This window comes from Diplotaxodon limnothrissa, linkage group LG5 (assembly GCF_057381915.1).
Source record: "Diplotaxodon limnothrissa isolate DT_005_m linkage group LG5, D_limnothrissa_male_GT1.1, whole genome shotgun sequence".
NCBI classification, from domain to species: Eukaryota; Metazoa; Chordata; class Actinopteri; order Cichliformes; family Cichlidae; genus Diplotaxodon; species Diplotaxodon limnothrissa.
Genome location: NC_140600.1, coordinates 21,395,176 through 21,411,782, shown reverse-complemented (window position 1 = coordinate 21,411,782; position 16,607 = coordinate 21,395,176). Strand labels below are relative to the sequence as shown.

The 16,607-nt window shown below is 40.9% G+C and overlaps 2 protein-coding genes across 4 annotated transcripts in view; one reads left to right on the top strand and one right to left on the bottom strand.

The window, feature by feature from the left end:
* Positions 1-3,492, top strand: part of celsr2 (cadherin, EGF LAG seven-pass G-type receptor 2) — a 70,661-nt gene extending 67,169 nt beyond the window's left edge. The window contains exons 31-34 of one of the 3 annotated variants that reach the window (XM_085354193.1): positions 43-213; positions 1,179-1,391; positions 1,471-1,693; positions 3,468-3,492. In XM_085354193.1, coding sequence (XP_085210319.1) covers positions 43-213; positions 1,179-1,391; positions 1,471-1,693; positions 3,468-3,492 — 632 coding nt within the window. Of the gene's footprint in view, positions 1-42; positions 214-1,178; positions 1,392-1,470; positions 1,694-3,207; positions 3,236-3,467 lie in introns of those variants that run through there. The other 2 variants (XM_085354194.1, XM_085354192.1) reach the window with 2 other exon arrangements.
* Positions 3,493-6,981: 3,489 nt separating this feature from the next.
* Positions 6,982-16,607, bottom strand: part of dstyk (dual serine/threonine and tyrosine protein kinase) — a 31,940-nt gene continuing 22,314 nt past the window's right edge. The window contains exons 5-14 of the mRNA XM_085354191.1: positions 16,088-16,326; positions 15,029-15,112; positions 14,746-14,922; positions 11,573-11,702; positions 11,018-11,174; positions 10,373-10,505; positions 10,117-10,230; positions 8,244-8,358; positions 7,989-8,123; positions 6,982-7,434 (exon numbers count right to left, since the gene is read on the bottom strand). Of these exons, the coding sequence (XP_085210317.1) occupies positions 7,247-7,434; positions 7,989-8,123; positions 8,244-8,358; positions 10,117-10,230; positions 10,373-10,505; positions 11,018-11,174; positions 11,573-11,702; positions 14,746-14,922; positions 15,029-15,112; positions 16,088-16,326 (1,472 nt within the window). The 3' untranslated portion in view covers positions 6,982-7,246. The remainder of the gene's footprint in view (positions 7,435-7,988; positions 8,124-8,243; positions 8,359-10,116; positions 10,231-10,372; positions 10,506-11,017; positions 11,175-11,572; positions 11,703-14,745; positions 14,923-15,028; positions 15,113-16,087; positions 16,327-16,607) is intronic.

Below are 16,607 nucleotides of genomic sequence, written 5' to 3'. Positions count from 1 at the left end.
ACTGGATTTGTTTTTCACTGACGCTAACCCGTCAATGTTTAGATCACGACAGCGACTCGGACAGCGACCTGTCTCTGGAGGACGACCAGAGCGGCTCCTACGCTTCCACTCACTCCTCTGACAGCGAGGATGAGGAGGCCCCCCTCCCGCCAGAGGAATGCTGGGAAAATCTGGCATCCAATGTCGCCAAGAGACCCCAACCACTCAGTCAAGGTACTCACATGAACCTGTTCACATGCATTGCCTTTACACTAAAGTCACACCACAAAATGGTTTACTTTCTGAAAAGCAGTCAAACAGTCAGAGTGAAAAGAAAGTGCACTTATGTAAGGATGGAGGACAGGCTGTACCACCTCCCCTGTTCTAAAGTCTTAGAAGGAATATAAAAAAGTTACGTAGTCCTTAGCAGGTCTTAAAATGAGGTCGATACAAGCTGCGATTATCAAAAAACCATGACACGACACAATGGGTCAGTATTTATTTACCTAAGGCGAAATGCACGCCGCGATTCAGCAGCTTGAGGTAATAGTTTTCTGCGTGACGTTCAGTCTCACATTATTGTGGAGGAGTTTTGCCTCAGTCGTCTTTACCGTGGTGCTTCTATTCATTGAGCTTTGCTGGCATTCATTTACACACAGCTCTCTTATGGTCACACACAGGATTTCAGTGGCGTTGAGGTCTGAATCGGTGCGACACCTTACTTTATTTTCTTTTTTGCTTGGCGTTGTTGTTCTTTTGCATGTTCACGTGTTCAGTCGAGCTTTAGCCGTCGGACAGAGGAGAGGAATGCATGAGCAACTCTGTGACTGCTCAGGTCCCATGCGTGAAAAACAAGCCCAAATCACCACCCTCCCCCCACCGTGGTTGACAGTTGGTCTGAGGTGTTTGGGCTGATCTGCTGTGTTTGGATTTCAAACATGGTGATATGCATTATGACCAAACATCTCCACTCCGGTCTCATCTGTCCAAAGGACATTGTTCCAGAAAGAAAAGTGTATAATTTGTGTGTATTTGTGTACATGTATAATAAGAATCCAGTATAAGAAAATTGGATTCTTACTTCATGATCTTTACATTTGTGTATGTTCACCTACGAGGACCAAGAATACATGTTTGTAAAGCAGGAACATCAACCCATCAGAGGAGCTGAGCTCACTCTGTGTGTTTTTGTTTTCCAGACAACGGTCTGAATAAGCTGTACTGGCCCGGAGAGTACGCTGCCACAGCGAGTGACAGCGAGCTCACGGGTGGAGACAGAGCGAAGATGGAAGGGCTGGCCAATCACGAGCCAATCGTCCGCGACCCCCGGTTATTATCAGACGACAGAACAAAGGAAAGCGTGACGGTACTGCTGCCTAGTCTGCCGAACTTCAGCGCCCACCCTCACAAAGGTAAGCTCATCCAAACCTCAGAGCTTTAGCTTGACCATTATTAAATAAATAAGCTAAACCAAATCTTACCCCGGTCCAGGGATCCTAAAGAAGAAGCAGCTCTCTCCCATCGTGGAGAGGAACAGCTTCAACCGCATCAACAATGAACTGTGCGAAAACGCTCCGGGTACGGCGTCCCCTCATGGATCTTCCTCTAGTGAAAGTCGAGCGGCCTCGGCTAAACGCAGCTTGCCTGACCAGCTGAACGGGGTCGCCCTGAGCATCAAGGCGGGGACAGTGGACGGCGACTCATCGGGATCAGAGTGAGTATCAGGAAGTCGATACAGATGAAAACCAGCATCAGATTCTGAGAAAAGGGAAACTCACTCATGCAAACGCATCAGTGTCGTCGCCTACGTGTGTGTCCGCTGTTTGTTGCTGGAGTCGTTCAGTGTTTCGTTCAGCTGTCTGTCAAATTATGAGTCTTGCTGCCATCAGTGGTCGTTTTCATTCCTGGTAGTCTGTGTTGTTTCCACTCGAACCGCTTAAATGTTAACGTGAAACCAAAGGAAGACAGCACCATTCCTGATATCCTGTACACAGTGAAAGTCAGTGTGGGCTCAAAGAGTTCACTTAAGTCTAACATATTATCACTATAGCCACTAACCTTAAAGATCAATATATTTTTGGATTAATCACTATATCATATATGTAATAAATTTCTGTGGCCATCATGTTTAAAGGAGCAGTTTAGAACTTTTCTATTTTAGATGTGAGTTTTACTGCCATCACTCCTTTTCTCTGTTCTGGACATCGGCAGCTTTCTGTCATTGTTTTAAGGCAGCTTAGTGTTTCACGCAAACACATCTTACTAGTACAGAATAAAGCAAAGACAACATGTGCATGTGCAACATGTGAATAATACTGCGCAAATGTCTTGAGTCCCATTTATATTTTACTTTGAGTTCTGCAGACTTTCTCGAGGTCTTAATTATGGCCAGAAGAGAGAGAGTTCAGACTGAAGAATAAAGGAGATCGTAGCAAATATTGACTTCGAAACACGTTAAAAGCTGTACAAACTCTGTTTTTGCTATATTTACATTTATGTTTGCGTGTTTCAATAAATCGCTGCAGCTATTGTCTAAAAACATATACAGAAATAACAGTGGGGCTCAAGACTCATACACAGTACTCTTAAGTGTGGTTTTTACACACAGTTTGAGATTTCTGGAACAACAAGCCAAAAATACCACATTTATAAAACTGCTAGTTTAAGGTTGTTAAATGGCGTCTCCGTGTCACTGATCATGAAGTCAGTTTAACTGTAAACGCAGTGATAGGTGACGATTTTCACGGGGTAATGAAAGCTTTAGTGCCATAAATGTAAACATAGTGACAGTATCCATAGGATTTTATTAAGTCTTTTTTAGCAGCTGTTAAGAAAAATTAAAAGTGACCCTACTCTTGTTCTAGTAGGAGAACAAATCAGGCCAAAGATTTGATACCGACGGATGCTAGAGAAGCTTCTCAGTTAGGAGAAGGTTCATTGCAAAGAGGATTGAGACAGATCGTCAAATTTGCACATTAAAAGTATTTGAAAAAAGGCACAGAAATTATTTGTGATCATGTAGACAAAAACCTGGAGATGCAGCAAGAAGAGAGGAAATCTTTTACTATGAAACTGTATAAAACCAGTGGCCCGCGGCTGGTTCAGACGTAAACACTTTTGTATTCATTAAAAGGTACTTTAAAGATGCAGTCATTATTCACAGCAGTGTGAATTCCACTTTACTAACCAGCCTTCTTTACCCCCTTTTTCTCTTTCCAAAAATCTCAGATTTTTATTCTTTAGTTTTATCCCATGAAGCTCTGATCCTCATTCAGAAACAATCAGGATCACTGTCTTCAGATTGGTGCATCACTTTTTCGGTCACCCCTCACAGCCCGTGTGTGCATCTGTGTGTGTATCTGTCTGTGTGTGTGTTTCATTGTCATTTTTATTTCCTTTTTTTAATTTATTGCATTCGTTTCCAACACTTGTCTCTCCATCCCATCATCCTCTGATTCATCTTCATCGTACCCACCCTGTTTTCCCAGCAGCCACCTCAACACCTCCATGTGACCTTGCTGACGGAGGGGTGTGTCTTTGCAGGTCATAGAGTGACTGCAAACAGGAAGCACTGGATTTCCCCCTTGATAAACTGTGGAAAGAAGGAATTCCCCCTTCCCCTCTCGTCATCTGAAGGAGTTTATGTGTGCGTGCGAGTTCATACACGTGTGCCAAAATTTCAGGAGTCCCTGCGCCACCACCCCGCCCGCACCCTCACACAACAAGCCTCACTCTCCCTTTACAGAAATGGTTTTGTTTACATACTTGAAGAAATGCACTTTTTTTTGATTTACTGTCCTGATTGGCTGGTGGTCCATTTTTTTTTCCAACTTTGTTTATTTTTCCAGGATTTTTATATCGTTTTGATGACAGATAATAAAAAGAAGTCATACTTTCAGGCTCATTTAGTTGTACACTTGCAAACATTCAGGGAAATTTTCCATTTTCATCTACTGCTGTGTTTTGTGCCGTCTCTCTGGTCACTGGAGCTGTTGCCGTCTCTGCCCGTCTGACGTTCGATGACTTCAGACTCAGGCTGTTGAGGTTTTACAGGCCTGAAAATATCCAAGAGACGCAACACGCTCGAGTGCGGGTCGTCCTCAAAGGCTCTTTGCGTGTTCGTGGACCGTGAGCTGCTCACTAAGACTGACTGCATCTGCCTGGATTCTCCATGTAAGCTACTGATTACTGAAGGGTGTTTCCAGAGGCCACAGGTGGGAACAAACCTGTATGTGCAGAGCTTAAAAAGTAAAGACTCAAAGGACTTTTGATACACTTTTTTTTGTAAGCCACTGAGAGCACATCTTTTTTTTTTTACGGACGTGGGAATTTTTCATTGTTTTATCCGAGGGACGCACACATCTGAGTTCAGTGACTAAACAGCTGTATTTTATAGACTAGCAGCGAAGCTTGTGTCTTTTGTAAAGTAATTAAATACATGCAAATTTGAGCTGTAATTCATTTTTACTGTACAGAGTGGCCTGTAAATGAATTGAGAACATATTGTTAAATGTTAGTAAATATGTACACACGTTCAGACCTTGGTTTTAGGAAATACTCTTGATATCTGAGAGAAAAAAAAAGTCTCATATGAGTAACTACTGAGATTGATGTGAAGCCATTTTTTACCAACCATATGAGTTTAATGTATAAATTTCATGCCAACACTACCACGTCAGTCATGGTGTTATAACACTGGTGTCCAAACAGAGGATTGTCTTTCACTCTGCCGCTCCTGTTTGTACTGATTAAACTGTTTTCTACCATTCCCGTCGTTTTGGCCTATTTATTGGAGCCAGTTCAGGTAACGCTGCGTTTCAGATGTGTTAGTTTGATAGTCCTTCAGTACAGCTGTTTGCAGCTGTCACGCATGGGTTATATTCTCTAAAAAGAAAAAAAGAGTTGATCACACTTACACACTGTAACTTTAAAAATTAGAGTGTTGTTGTGTTCTTATAAATGAACATCACTGGAATCTTTTTGGAATTTGGAAACGCGTGATTTTATGTCTTGAGAGCTAGAAAAATGAGTCATCCAGAGCCACAGCCAGGAAACGGTTATTTTAGATAAAAATGGTAATGAAGCTCAGCCTGACAGCTGTGATTATTGAAACAGATGTTATCTCCGTGTTTTTTCTAACATTAAAATGACAAATTGTAAAAACAATAGTTTTACTTTAGTGGGGACTTTAACCTCCACCCACAGCAGTCCAGAGGCAGCTGAGAAAAGCCATGGCAGTGGTGGGCGATTAGTTTTTCCTAAAGGGCCACATGAGGAGCTCGGACTGTCATGGAGGGCCGCACCCTTATTAGAAAGGGCTTCCACAACAGTCCCAGGTCCTCATGTGGCCTGTTGGGAGTCATGTTGTTTTATTTTTGCTTTTTATGCTAAGCTAAGCTAGACATGCGAGCTGCTATTTCACTGGTAAACCTTTTAACTGTACATTTTTCATTTTTTAAAAACTGTGTTTGTTTTTTCTAACCTTTGGATTGTGGGGTTAACAGTGGCGTCATTGCTAGGCCGCTCTCAGAGATGAGCTGCCAGACAGAAAAAACTGAGTGCTGGGAACACAGTCATTCATTCCTTTCATTTTTGTTTTTAAGTTCATGCTTTAAAGTTCAGGTCTGTTTCTATAAAATCACCACACACAAGAAAAATGTTTGATTGTGTTTTAAAACAACAGACACCAAAAAAAAAAAAGCCAGATTTGTGTTTATGTATTTAAAAACAGACGCATAGTCAAGTTTATACCGAAATAAAAATATACGGTAACACCAAATATCCTGATCTGGTCGTGAACCATGGTCTGATGACAAGCAGGTTAACTTAAGATTTAACTACCACAAAACAGACATAAAAGGTGTTTTTATAGATCATTTGTTTGCACAGGTGACCACAATTGGCCTGGGTTTGACTGACCTCTGTCCAATAAAGGCTAAAATAATCATTCTAAAAACAAAATTGATGGAAAGTATGATTGCAGTTATTGGTGATTCATCACTCAGATATTTTAATCTGTTTATTATTTATAATATATTAGGAAACTTTTCTGAGAGACTAGGTTAAGACTTTTAAATGGAGCTGGATGAATTTTGTTTGTTTTCTTATCATGTACTGTATGAGCTTTGTGTCACGAGTCACCCGTAACTGTCCAAACTTGTCTCTCAATATTACAACTCAAGGCTGTAGCCCACTAGATGGTGCTAATGCTCTTTACCTGCTTTCTGTCTGGAGCTCCAGCTGCTTCTGAAATGAATGCACAAACTCAATATATCTGAAAAACACTGCTTATTAAACATTTGAATTATAATTTTCCCTGAGAAAAGTCCTCAAATGCAAGAAAGAAAAAAAGTGTTACATTAAAAACCAATAAGAATATTTAACAATCAGCTGTAAAACAGACTTTCAATACTGGATAATGTAATAATAATAATAATAATAATAATGTGTATGTGTTAGTCCCCATAGGGAAATAGTTCCCTAGTGAAGCAGTGGGCAGCCACCAATGCAGCGCCCGGGGAGCAGTGTGTAGGGACGGTACCTTGCTCAGGGGTACCCTCAGGGTAGCCGTTCAGTGGAGTTGAACCCCCGACCTTCCGATCATGGGGCCACCACTCTACCTACTGAGCTATCCCTTCCCCCCCCCTTTTTTTTTTTTCCTTTCTTTTTTTAATAAAAGGTTGGTGATGAGCCTTTAGGGTCTCCAGCTTTGCCTTTGCATCAGCATGAGACGCAAGAAAATGTCCCCAAAAGTCCATTTCTACTAAAAACTTCTTAAAAACTTGTTTCCTAAAATTGAGTTAAAAATGAGTCTGCGACAGGATTGATTGGTTGTAACAGATAATTTTATTTAAAAAAAGATGTGCTTGTATAGACAGACATGTTCAGTTTAAATACAATCTAAAATTAATTTTATATTTTTTTCATAATACTGGGAATGGACTACTTTTAAAACACTTTGAACCTAGTAACATTTCTATGACAAAGTAGCAATTAGCAGTGCAGCAACAAGCAAATAGAGTTTGTATACAAATCAATTACACAATCAATAAAACACGTATTTGCAAACTTCTGGTCAACATCTCATAAATAATGTAAATGCAACAAGTGTGAACAAGGAGGTCAACTTGGACACCTTTTTTTGTTTTTGTAAATGGTGCCTGGTTTTCCAAAATTCTCCGTTCAACTCCGTTCTTCATAAATACAACAAAAATACTTTTCCAAACAGTATCTCTATCACACACGTGTTAGTTTGTCTGGAGTGTATTCAGTTTGAGTCCTCCAGGCTGCTGCTTTTCTGCTCCGAGTTGCAGTTGCAGAGCCGCTTCATAATACTTTGCAGGCTCGGCTCAACGATACCAAGCAGGGGTCTCTGGGAGGGGTCCCCGTTCCAGCAGGCCTCCATCAGCTGCCAGCACTCTTCGTCAAAAGTAGGCACGCGCTCTGGTCTGGAACCTGATGGAGGACAACATGGATACAAGTGAGTCTCTGGCCGAAACACGAGCGATCCAAATATTTCCTCAAATATTCACCCTGTTTGACAATCAACAGATTATCTGTGTGTTCAGCAGTGACAGTTACACTTCCTTACATGACCTACCACTTCATGGCCGAGTTGCTGTCATTCCCAATTGCTTCTACTTTGTTATAATACCACTAACAGCTGACTGTGGAATATTTAGTAGTGAGGAAACAGCTGGACTTGTTGCATAGGTGGCGTCCTATCATGGCACCACGCTGGAATTCACCGAGCTCCTGAGAGCGACCCATTCCTTCACTAACTTTGTAGAAGAAGTCTGCATGCCTACGTGCCTGATTTTATACACCTGTGGTTGTCGAAGTGACTAGAATACCTGAATTCAATGAGTGAATACTTTTGGCACTGTAGTGTACATTTTGTTTTGGGATTATGATCTCATTGCATGCATCGTAACTCTCTCCCAAATTCGCAAACTGAACTATGATTTGCATTCTCCAAGATTCAAAGAGTCTGGTAAAGGGCCGTTTACCTTTTTTAACGTTGTTCCAGAGCTGATCCTTGCTGGAACATTTTTCAAAAGCCTCTGGAAGTTTCACTGAACCGGTGCACAGGTACCAGAACAGGATCCCAAAGGCGTAGACGTCGACAGAGTTGTCATATTTTCCTGTCGGGAGACAATGCCACAGTGGAGACAAGTTAAAACCTGACACACAAAACAAGCTGCAGTTATGACTTCCTGCTCTTATAACTCTCTTTTTTTTAATGCACTGCCCCATAATCATACCTGTAAACAGCTCTGGAGCCATGTGGATGGGAGTTCCTACTATGCTGCCAGACATCATGGCTTCTGGTTTACAGAAGCCCAGGTCGGTGATCTTTGCCCGATTTTGTTTGTCCAACTAGAAAAAGCAAAAAGATGGTTATCTAATCAAGTAGAAAATACTGCAGTATTTAAATTTTCACTCATAAAAATGTGGTCTGATCTTTATGCAAAGGCCAAGTTTACAGTCACCTGAGAGCATTCGTGCACACAGATGGCTCGTTGTAAGAGTCCAGCTGTAGGACGCATGCATAGCTATTGTGCTGCAGTCTGTAATTTTATATTTATTTATAGCATGCGTGTATATTTTCAATTGTATAATCAAAACAGGTATACAAGATCTGCTAGACAGGAGCAGGCATTAACAAGCATGTGATTCCTCCTACGCTTTTCCAAACAAGAAGGGGTCAACTTATTTTTCCATGTAAATACGAAGCTTTCTTTGATTTCATGTTTATTCATTTTTTTATGTGCATTAACACTTGTTACTTGAATGTTTAAAATAAAGATTGGAAACTGTAGTTCTAATGTTGGCTACAGCTATTAACAGAGTTAAATCAAACTACACTAATAACAATTAAACTGAACTTGCATCTGTTGAACACTTTTATTATCACATGCATTTAATGTGAAGGCTGGAAAAACTAAGAAAACTCTTGATTTTACTAACTTGTGGAACCTCATTCAGCAGCAACAACCTCCACCAGATGCTCCTTGTAGAACGAACACAACACAAAGGACAAATTTAGGAAAATTTCTCCCTGCAAAGCTGTCCAATATTTATGAGATTTCCTGATTTAACCCTGGGCAGACCATGCCACAACATCTCTACAACCACTCTGATAATTTAATTTTGTGCACTGAATTAACTGTTTCCTCATTGAATACAGACTTCAGAGCTGGGATGAAGCTTTGTTCATTTTTCCTCACAATTCTGTTTATTAAATTTGGGAAAGATAAAAGAACAAACTACAAAAAACTAACAACGCTACAGTGATGCTGTTAAACTGAAGCTGTGACATCAGTAATGCAATGAGACAATACTCCGCACTTGCACAGGGCCCGTTTTATATAGTGAAATACAACAACTAGTCCATAAATCCAGTCTACGTACTTTAGACCAAAAAGGTGGCGATCATCCGTGTCATCTATTCAATTCCAGATTATAAATCAACAGACGTTCCACTGATCACGTTCTTCCATATTCACAACCTCTGAGATTACAGATTTCCACAAAGAAATAGAGGAAGGATCATCTCTGACCCACTTCAACATTATAGCATTAAGAGACTGGATCACATCCTCTTTTGCAGACAGGAGGGAATCTTCCCAAGCAGATGTAAGAGTGCATTTTCCAAAAGCTGCTGACCTGTTGTTGCACTAACACTTGAACATACTACCGTCCAGACGGTTTGTGCATTCCCACAAACAACGCAACCTGAGATTTACATTTACTTTGTGTGGGGAACCTCCAGGTGGTCTTTTGCAAACCTGAGACATGCTGTATTTTCCTTTATGGTGGTTTTCTGTCAGCACTCTGCCCATTTACTATTATTCACAGTGGAAACAGACATACAGCTGTTTGCATTTTATTAGTGTAATCAGACTGTTTATATTTGTGACTCAGATCACAGGTGAGTAATCGATGTAGAGATTATTGTAATTAAATGATGCTGAACCTATGGAGTGCATTTTCTTCTGTGCTTGGAAAGGTGTCATTCAGATCAACTGTGCCATGTATTTTATGAACGTGGGCTACTTTGATAATATAGAGTTCTGATAGAGCTACACAGTCACAGACTATAGCCGGTCTAACTGACAGCTGATCTGAACTTACCAGAACATTTTTTAGCTTTATGTCTCTGTGCAGGAGACCCTGACCATGGAGGAAACGGATCCCCTCCACCACATCCAGAGCAATCTGCAGTCTCTCCTTCAGTGATAAACCAGCCTGGCAGGGACGAACAAAAACAACAGAGAGAGAGAGAAACCGGAGACTTAACAGGATGTAAAGAGCAGAGTAGAAGAGTACGGAGCTGCTCCTATAAAACAATGACCTAAGATCTCTGTTATTCGCTGCTTTATCGAGTCACCTTCAAGCCTGTGTAGAGGTCTCGGTGCAGCCGCTCCATGATAAGCAGCACAGATATGCTGGAGCCGTCTCCATAGGTGTAATCGATCACAGAGCCGTGCAGGTCGACCAGCCGCTCATGTTTGGGCAGTGACCTGAGGAGACGCACACACCCAAAGAAAGGGGAGGGAAAACATATTTTAGCTATAAAATCATAAAATGTTTACTTCTCACCCCCGTCCACCTTCTTCTGCTTATACTTCTGTTATCTTGAAGTCAATCTTGTTTGCCTTTGATAAATTCGCCTCTGCAAAGTTTTGGAGATTCCAGAATTCCTCAGAGCTGAGGAGGTTATAGCGCACAAGCATTAACTGTGCTAACGAACTCATGCTGTCACCTTTAAAAATAAACACTGACATGACACAAAAGAGCCTCAAGGCCTCAACAGCCAAAACTACTTTTCTATAAGCTGGGTGGAGTTTGGCCTTGAAAACAAGCAGCCTGTCATGTTCTATAAGCAGAGCTCTGCTCTTGATGAATGCACCTGCTGCCTGAGAAACTTTCTTAGTCACAGCTGCTGAGCGCGAGTAAAGCTGCGATGCATTTGGAGCCAGCTGTTTGGTGTGAAGACGCGACTGTGTTCAAACACTTGTTCCTAATAACTCACCGTGTGTAGTGAAACTCTAAAGCCAGGTCATTCCAGTGTTTATCGTCAGGCGGGACCACGGACTTTAGTGCACATGGGTAGTGTCCTCCCCAGCTGTCACACAAATACACAACGCCGTACTGACCCCGGCCCAACTCCCGCCCGAGCTTGGGCTTGCCTGTGAGAAGAGAGAGAGAGAGAAAAAGAATTGCAGATAATAAGATTGTGTTTATAAATGCAGCTTTGAAGCTAAGTCTGAAACTTTGCCAGTGTCTGAGTATTTTAACCAGTCACTTATTGTGTTTCTAAATTAGATTTGCCTATTTTTAAGTAGTGTACTCACACTCAAATATACAGTGACCTTCACTGTACAGTTTCATCTACTGGGAGTGGAAAGTCTCCCTGTGTTTTTCCCCCATGACCTAAAATTTATACTTTTCATTCAAGCAGGGACACATCTTGGAGTTAAATTAGTTAAGTTCAGATTTAGAACTTGACGGAGCCACAGTTAGCAGAAACGTGTGAGTGCGCTGTGCCCATTTGTGGGAACGACAGAGGAATTCGGTGGTGACTCACCGTGCAGCAGCACATCCCTCAGAGAGCGGCTCTCCAAAGACAGGCGGGCCAGTCGAGGGGCGTGGTCCTTCCTCACACGCACCCACAGGTCCTCGGTGCGCTCCAGACGACCCGTGTGCCCTTCCTCCAGCTGCAAACACAACACATGGCGTAACAACTCATGCCCTGCATTAGGACATATCAAATGGCTGATCTCATTCGTTAGCAATAACATTTTCCAAAATTAGTTACTAACCAGTTATTTTTGTAGGGAAAAAAAGCCAGCAGAGAGGCTCCTCTCTAAAGGTTTAAACTTAATGTAAGCACAGCCCTTTAACTAACAGAGTCCATGTACAGAGCTGATGAATGCTTCATTGAGCCACCCATCATGTTTGTTTGGCCCAAGAACTTTCTCCTTCATAGTAAAACAAGTTTGGTCTCAAAAGAGTCGCACTAACATGAGTCAAAGACTGCTTTGCTCTCTACAGAAGCATGAGCACAAGCAGCTCATTACACATTTTAAGTTTCCTCCGTTTCTTTTAAGAACACCACATCACACCATGCTGAGATATACCAAGGTTCAACTAACAGCCTTGGTGAATCATCTTATTAGTACAAAATGTTATTTTATGTCTGTCAAACTGGGTTATCGTTACCATTTTTGTAGATTCAACTAAAGGTTTTTGTGGTTTTGTGACTAAAGAAAATGTAAAATTTGTCCTTTTTGCACACCCTGTACATCAGTACAGCTCTGACCACATGTTTTTGGATTCAATAATCTCAATCCATCTGTATGTTGTTTTTATATTAAAGCGTGAGATACTACCATGGAAAACTAGCTGGCCCTGAAGTTCTCAGTGACCCCTGGCCAGCTGTTTTGACCCCTATGGCTATGTGACGTCATTTGTCAGAGGTCAGCGCAGAGGAGCTCACCGACTCACTCCTCTTTTTTTTTTTTTTTTAAACCAGAGAGCAACAGTAAACAGCTCTAATCTACACGGTTTGGTCACCACTAACAGCTCACTATTAACTATTACCAAACTAATAAAATACTGCAAGTTCAAATGTTGTTAAGTAAATTAAATTACTTATTTGTTTACATCAGGGTTTTTCCTGCATTGTGGAATTTTTTTGGTTCCAACTCAAAGACAATTCATGCAGCTCCAGAGGAAATTCCCCTCCCGGCTTGTAATGAAATTATTTTTTAACTAGTTTTGTTAATTGGGGTTTCATCAGCTCAACCAGAAAAGACATTTCTGTTTATCCAATGTTCCCCACAGGCCGATTCTGAGCCAGAAAACAAAATAAACAACAATTAAAAAAAAAAAAACCAACAACAACAACAGAGTAAGCTAGATTTGTTCATATATTCAACACAAGGCAGCTTTGCAGCTAAAGACAGAACTATGCTAATCTCAGCTTGTCTCGTAAATAAATCACGAGACAAACTGAGATTATTAAAAGACATCTGCAGGAAAAAATTCACAACAATTAGAGTGATTAAAAAAAATGCTTGATTGTATAAAGAACACATTTTTCTCGGTTCTTATTTACTCATGTATGTGAAGTATGAGCTTTGTATTTAAGCAAATAAGAAAAAAGAAAAGTTTGGAGCTGCAAGCTGTAACGTGTTGCTTAACGTGAGAATCTCTGAGAATCGGTGGGACTGGAGGTCATCCATATTTTGCACCAAGAAGCTGAAAAATTGCCGATAGTTTGATATCTGATTCTACCGATTCCCAGATGCAGCTCAGTAATGGGAAAAATTACAGGTCTGTAGTCTGTAAGTGAAATCACCTTAGGGGCTCGTGTAAAGTGCCGAGTATCATCGTCGTGTGCTCTTTTCGGCACAAAGGCCATTACACACCGTTGTAAAAAACCATGACATCAATTTGAACATCTTAGGTAACTTCACGAGTTATCGCATTCACAAGATTTTCAGAAAACTTCATCTGTGATCTTGACAATGAAGTCGAGGTCACCAAGATTCAAACTTATTGGAGATTTTTAGTAGATACACCCTTGGTATGAATTTGAAAATCCTACGTTGCTATGTTCTTGAGTTATTGAATTCACAAAGCTGGGAGTCCACGCAGCTCGCCCACCTGTCTGGTGAGGTGACAACAATACCTTATCAGACTTTCAAGTGTTACTAATCCTGAATATCACACCAAGCCTGCGTTTTAATGTCCGTTATTCGCCGATGTCCTGCTTGTTTTTCTGGTCGCTCCAACAGGAACGTGACACACGTATGATGTTATTTTAGTCAGCTGGTTTCCACGGCACTCGACAAGTGGATCAGAAGCATAAATAACCTTATTTTCAATTAGTTATGTTCACCCAACATCACCTCCTCTTCCGTCACAATAAATCATTGCATTTGTGTAACTGCATGATAATGGAGACACTGATGTGGCCCACACTGTCTGTCATGTGATAAATACCATCACTCATCTGTTGGGGGCTTTATGGAGGGATGTCCACGCCATGCATGCAAATTGCATAAATACAAAAATAATAACAGTGAATCTGATTAAATAACTAATTTGTTGTTTTATGCTATATTCGATTGTTTGACATTGTTATTTTACATTTTTACTTCTTGTTTTATTGTGATTTGTATCTGTGAAAAGTGGTATTTAAATAAGTTTCACTGATTTAATAAATTGTCCATTTTCGAGCTGTGCGGTTAGCAGCCTTTAGTCTTGCAGCTGCTAAAGAGAATGGGCTTTCAAAGAAGCTGCTGTGAATTGCTCCCAGCTCTCGCATTTTTTGACTCCCTGTGAAACCAGCTGCTAATGTTACACAAACAATAGTAGAGCCGTCCCAAATACCTCTCTGCATATGTGAGAGTTCCAGGAAACGTCTCATAAGGCATACCGCAGCATCACACGGCACTTTCATCTCTGCTGCTCAACAAACAAACAACAATGTGTAGATGCTGTGGTCACGATTTTTCCCTATACACCAGCGGTAGCTCTAGTTTCACAGCCTCACTGCCCTGGAGGTGGTGCCTTACTTTAAAACCAACATTTTTTTGACTGCAGTGAGAGTTACTGGTGAGTAGTCAACCTTTATTGAATCATCACCATTTCATTGACAGTTTTTTTACGTATATTTAAGATCATATAGGGGAAAGTATTTGTAGGAATAGGAAAGAAAAGTGCAGCTAAAGCAAAAGAGAAGGTTTTAACCTGACGCAGAGATGTCGCGAAAGCCTCGTGGGAGCTGTTGAGCCGGGTCCTGAACTGCGAGCAGATACTTCGGGCCAGTTTGGCAGCGCTGAGACTTTCGATGGCATCCTGGGCCACTTTGCGCTTCCACTCTGGAGTGATGGCAGGAGGGTTAACAAACGTTATCCGGTGGATTATCTGCAAGGAAGAAGAAGAGACTCATATCAAAAGGGAAAAACATAGCCATCTCATCAGAAGTCCGAGTACTTTAAAAATGATTTGTGTGAATGTTTGAGACACCGACCTGTTTGATTTGCTCCCAAACGAGTCTCGTGACAGAAGATCCAGAATGAAAGGTGACCTCTACGTGATAGGCAGCATTTAACAGCTGTGACAGGTGAGAAAAGGGTTAGCACAAAACCCAAATTTTAAGACAATCTGTGAGTCTAAAAAGCTTCTAGCATGACTAATAAGAGCTCATTATTCTACTTTTGTGTAAAAAACAAAATAAAACAAAAAAACAAACATCTCAAATAACATGTGAGAAACCACTTTTCCACTTCAGGAACTCAATCAGGCACAAGTTCACAGAACAGGCTGCTCTGTTCCACTGTGTAACATCCACTCACCTAATGTGGTGATGTAACAGCAGCAACAGCTTTGACAGTGACACCGTTCAACAACACAGCACAAAGTATGAATAACTGTATCTGTCAGACTCAAAGACAAGAATATTAGAATTAAACTGTAGACGGGCGCTCTACAAAAGATAAAGTCACCAAAAGAGTGCATCTTAACCAAAACCACAAACCCAATTCCAAAAGAATTGAGGTGCTGTGTGAAATATTAAAAAAAGAATGATTTGCAGATCTCAAACTCATATTTTATTCGCAATAGAACATAGAAAACATTTCAAACGTTTGAACTGAGAAAACATAAAAGACACATCCTAGTACACACATCTGTGGTATAAATTCAAAATCCTACGTCACCATCGCATTCACCCCGCTCGCCCACATAACAACAATAAAGGCTGAGGGGTAAAAACAGTGATATAAAAGAAGAGAGAAGCAAACCAGAGACACCGGATGTCACACATCTTTGTTGTGCTTCTGAAAATGAGCTTTCAAAACTGTGATGGTTTTAGGTTTAATTCCTGTTTCTTTAGAGGCCCTCAGAAGTCCACAACCCAACAGGAGATACTTTCTTTCTGTAGTGGAAAAGACCATTGTTCCTGTTGGCCCTTCAGTAAAGTTTCCCCTTTAAGCTTTAATGAAATACTTGACATTTTTATATGCGATTAGTGTTCACACCTTACATTTCTTGACACAAACATGTTACATTAGCCTCCTTTCTCACCCACCTGTTTGAGATGATTAGAAGTGATATTGTGAACAGAAGAATCAAAGTTGGACTTCTCCAGACTGTTGAGGCATCGCTCCAGAGTTCCTACAAAGCTCTCCCTCAGATAATCCACAGAGCTGATGAGTTTATTCGCCACAGCCTGATTCAAACTGGCCACTATCAGCTCCTGGATCTGGTTGATGCAGGATTTTATCTCTTTTGACGTAACAGGCTCTCCATTTGTTGTCACGATGACGTCTATTTGACGTAAAAGAACACCGTTTGTCATGTTAACGTGTGGCACATGTAAACAATAAGGACAAATAAATATTGAATAACTGATGTCACTGGATTTTCATTTGATGCTCAACATGTGTACTGGAGGATCAACTCAAAGTATTTATATGACTGCATCGGATTTTGCGAAGACTACTTGTTGAAAAATCACGTTTCTCCACAAGAACAAACTTAACAACGCTTCCTACAAGAAAAATAATCATCCCCAGAGGGTGGCAAACTACCTCACAGGTACTCTTCAT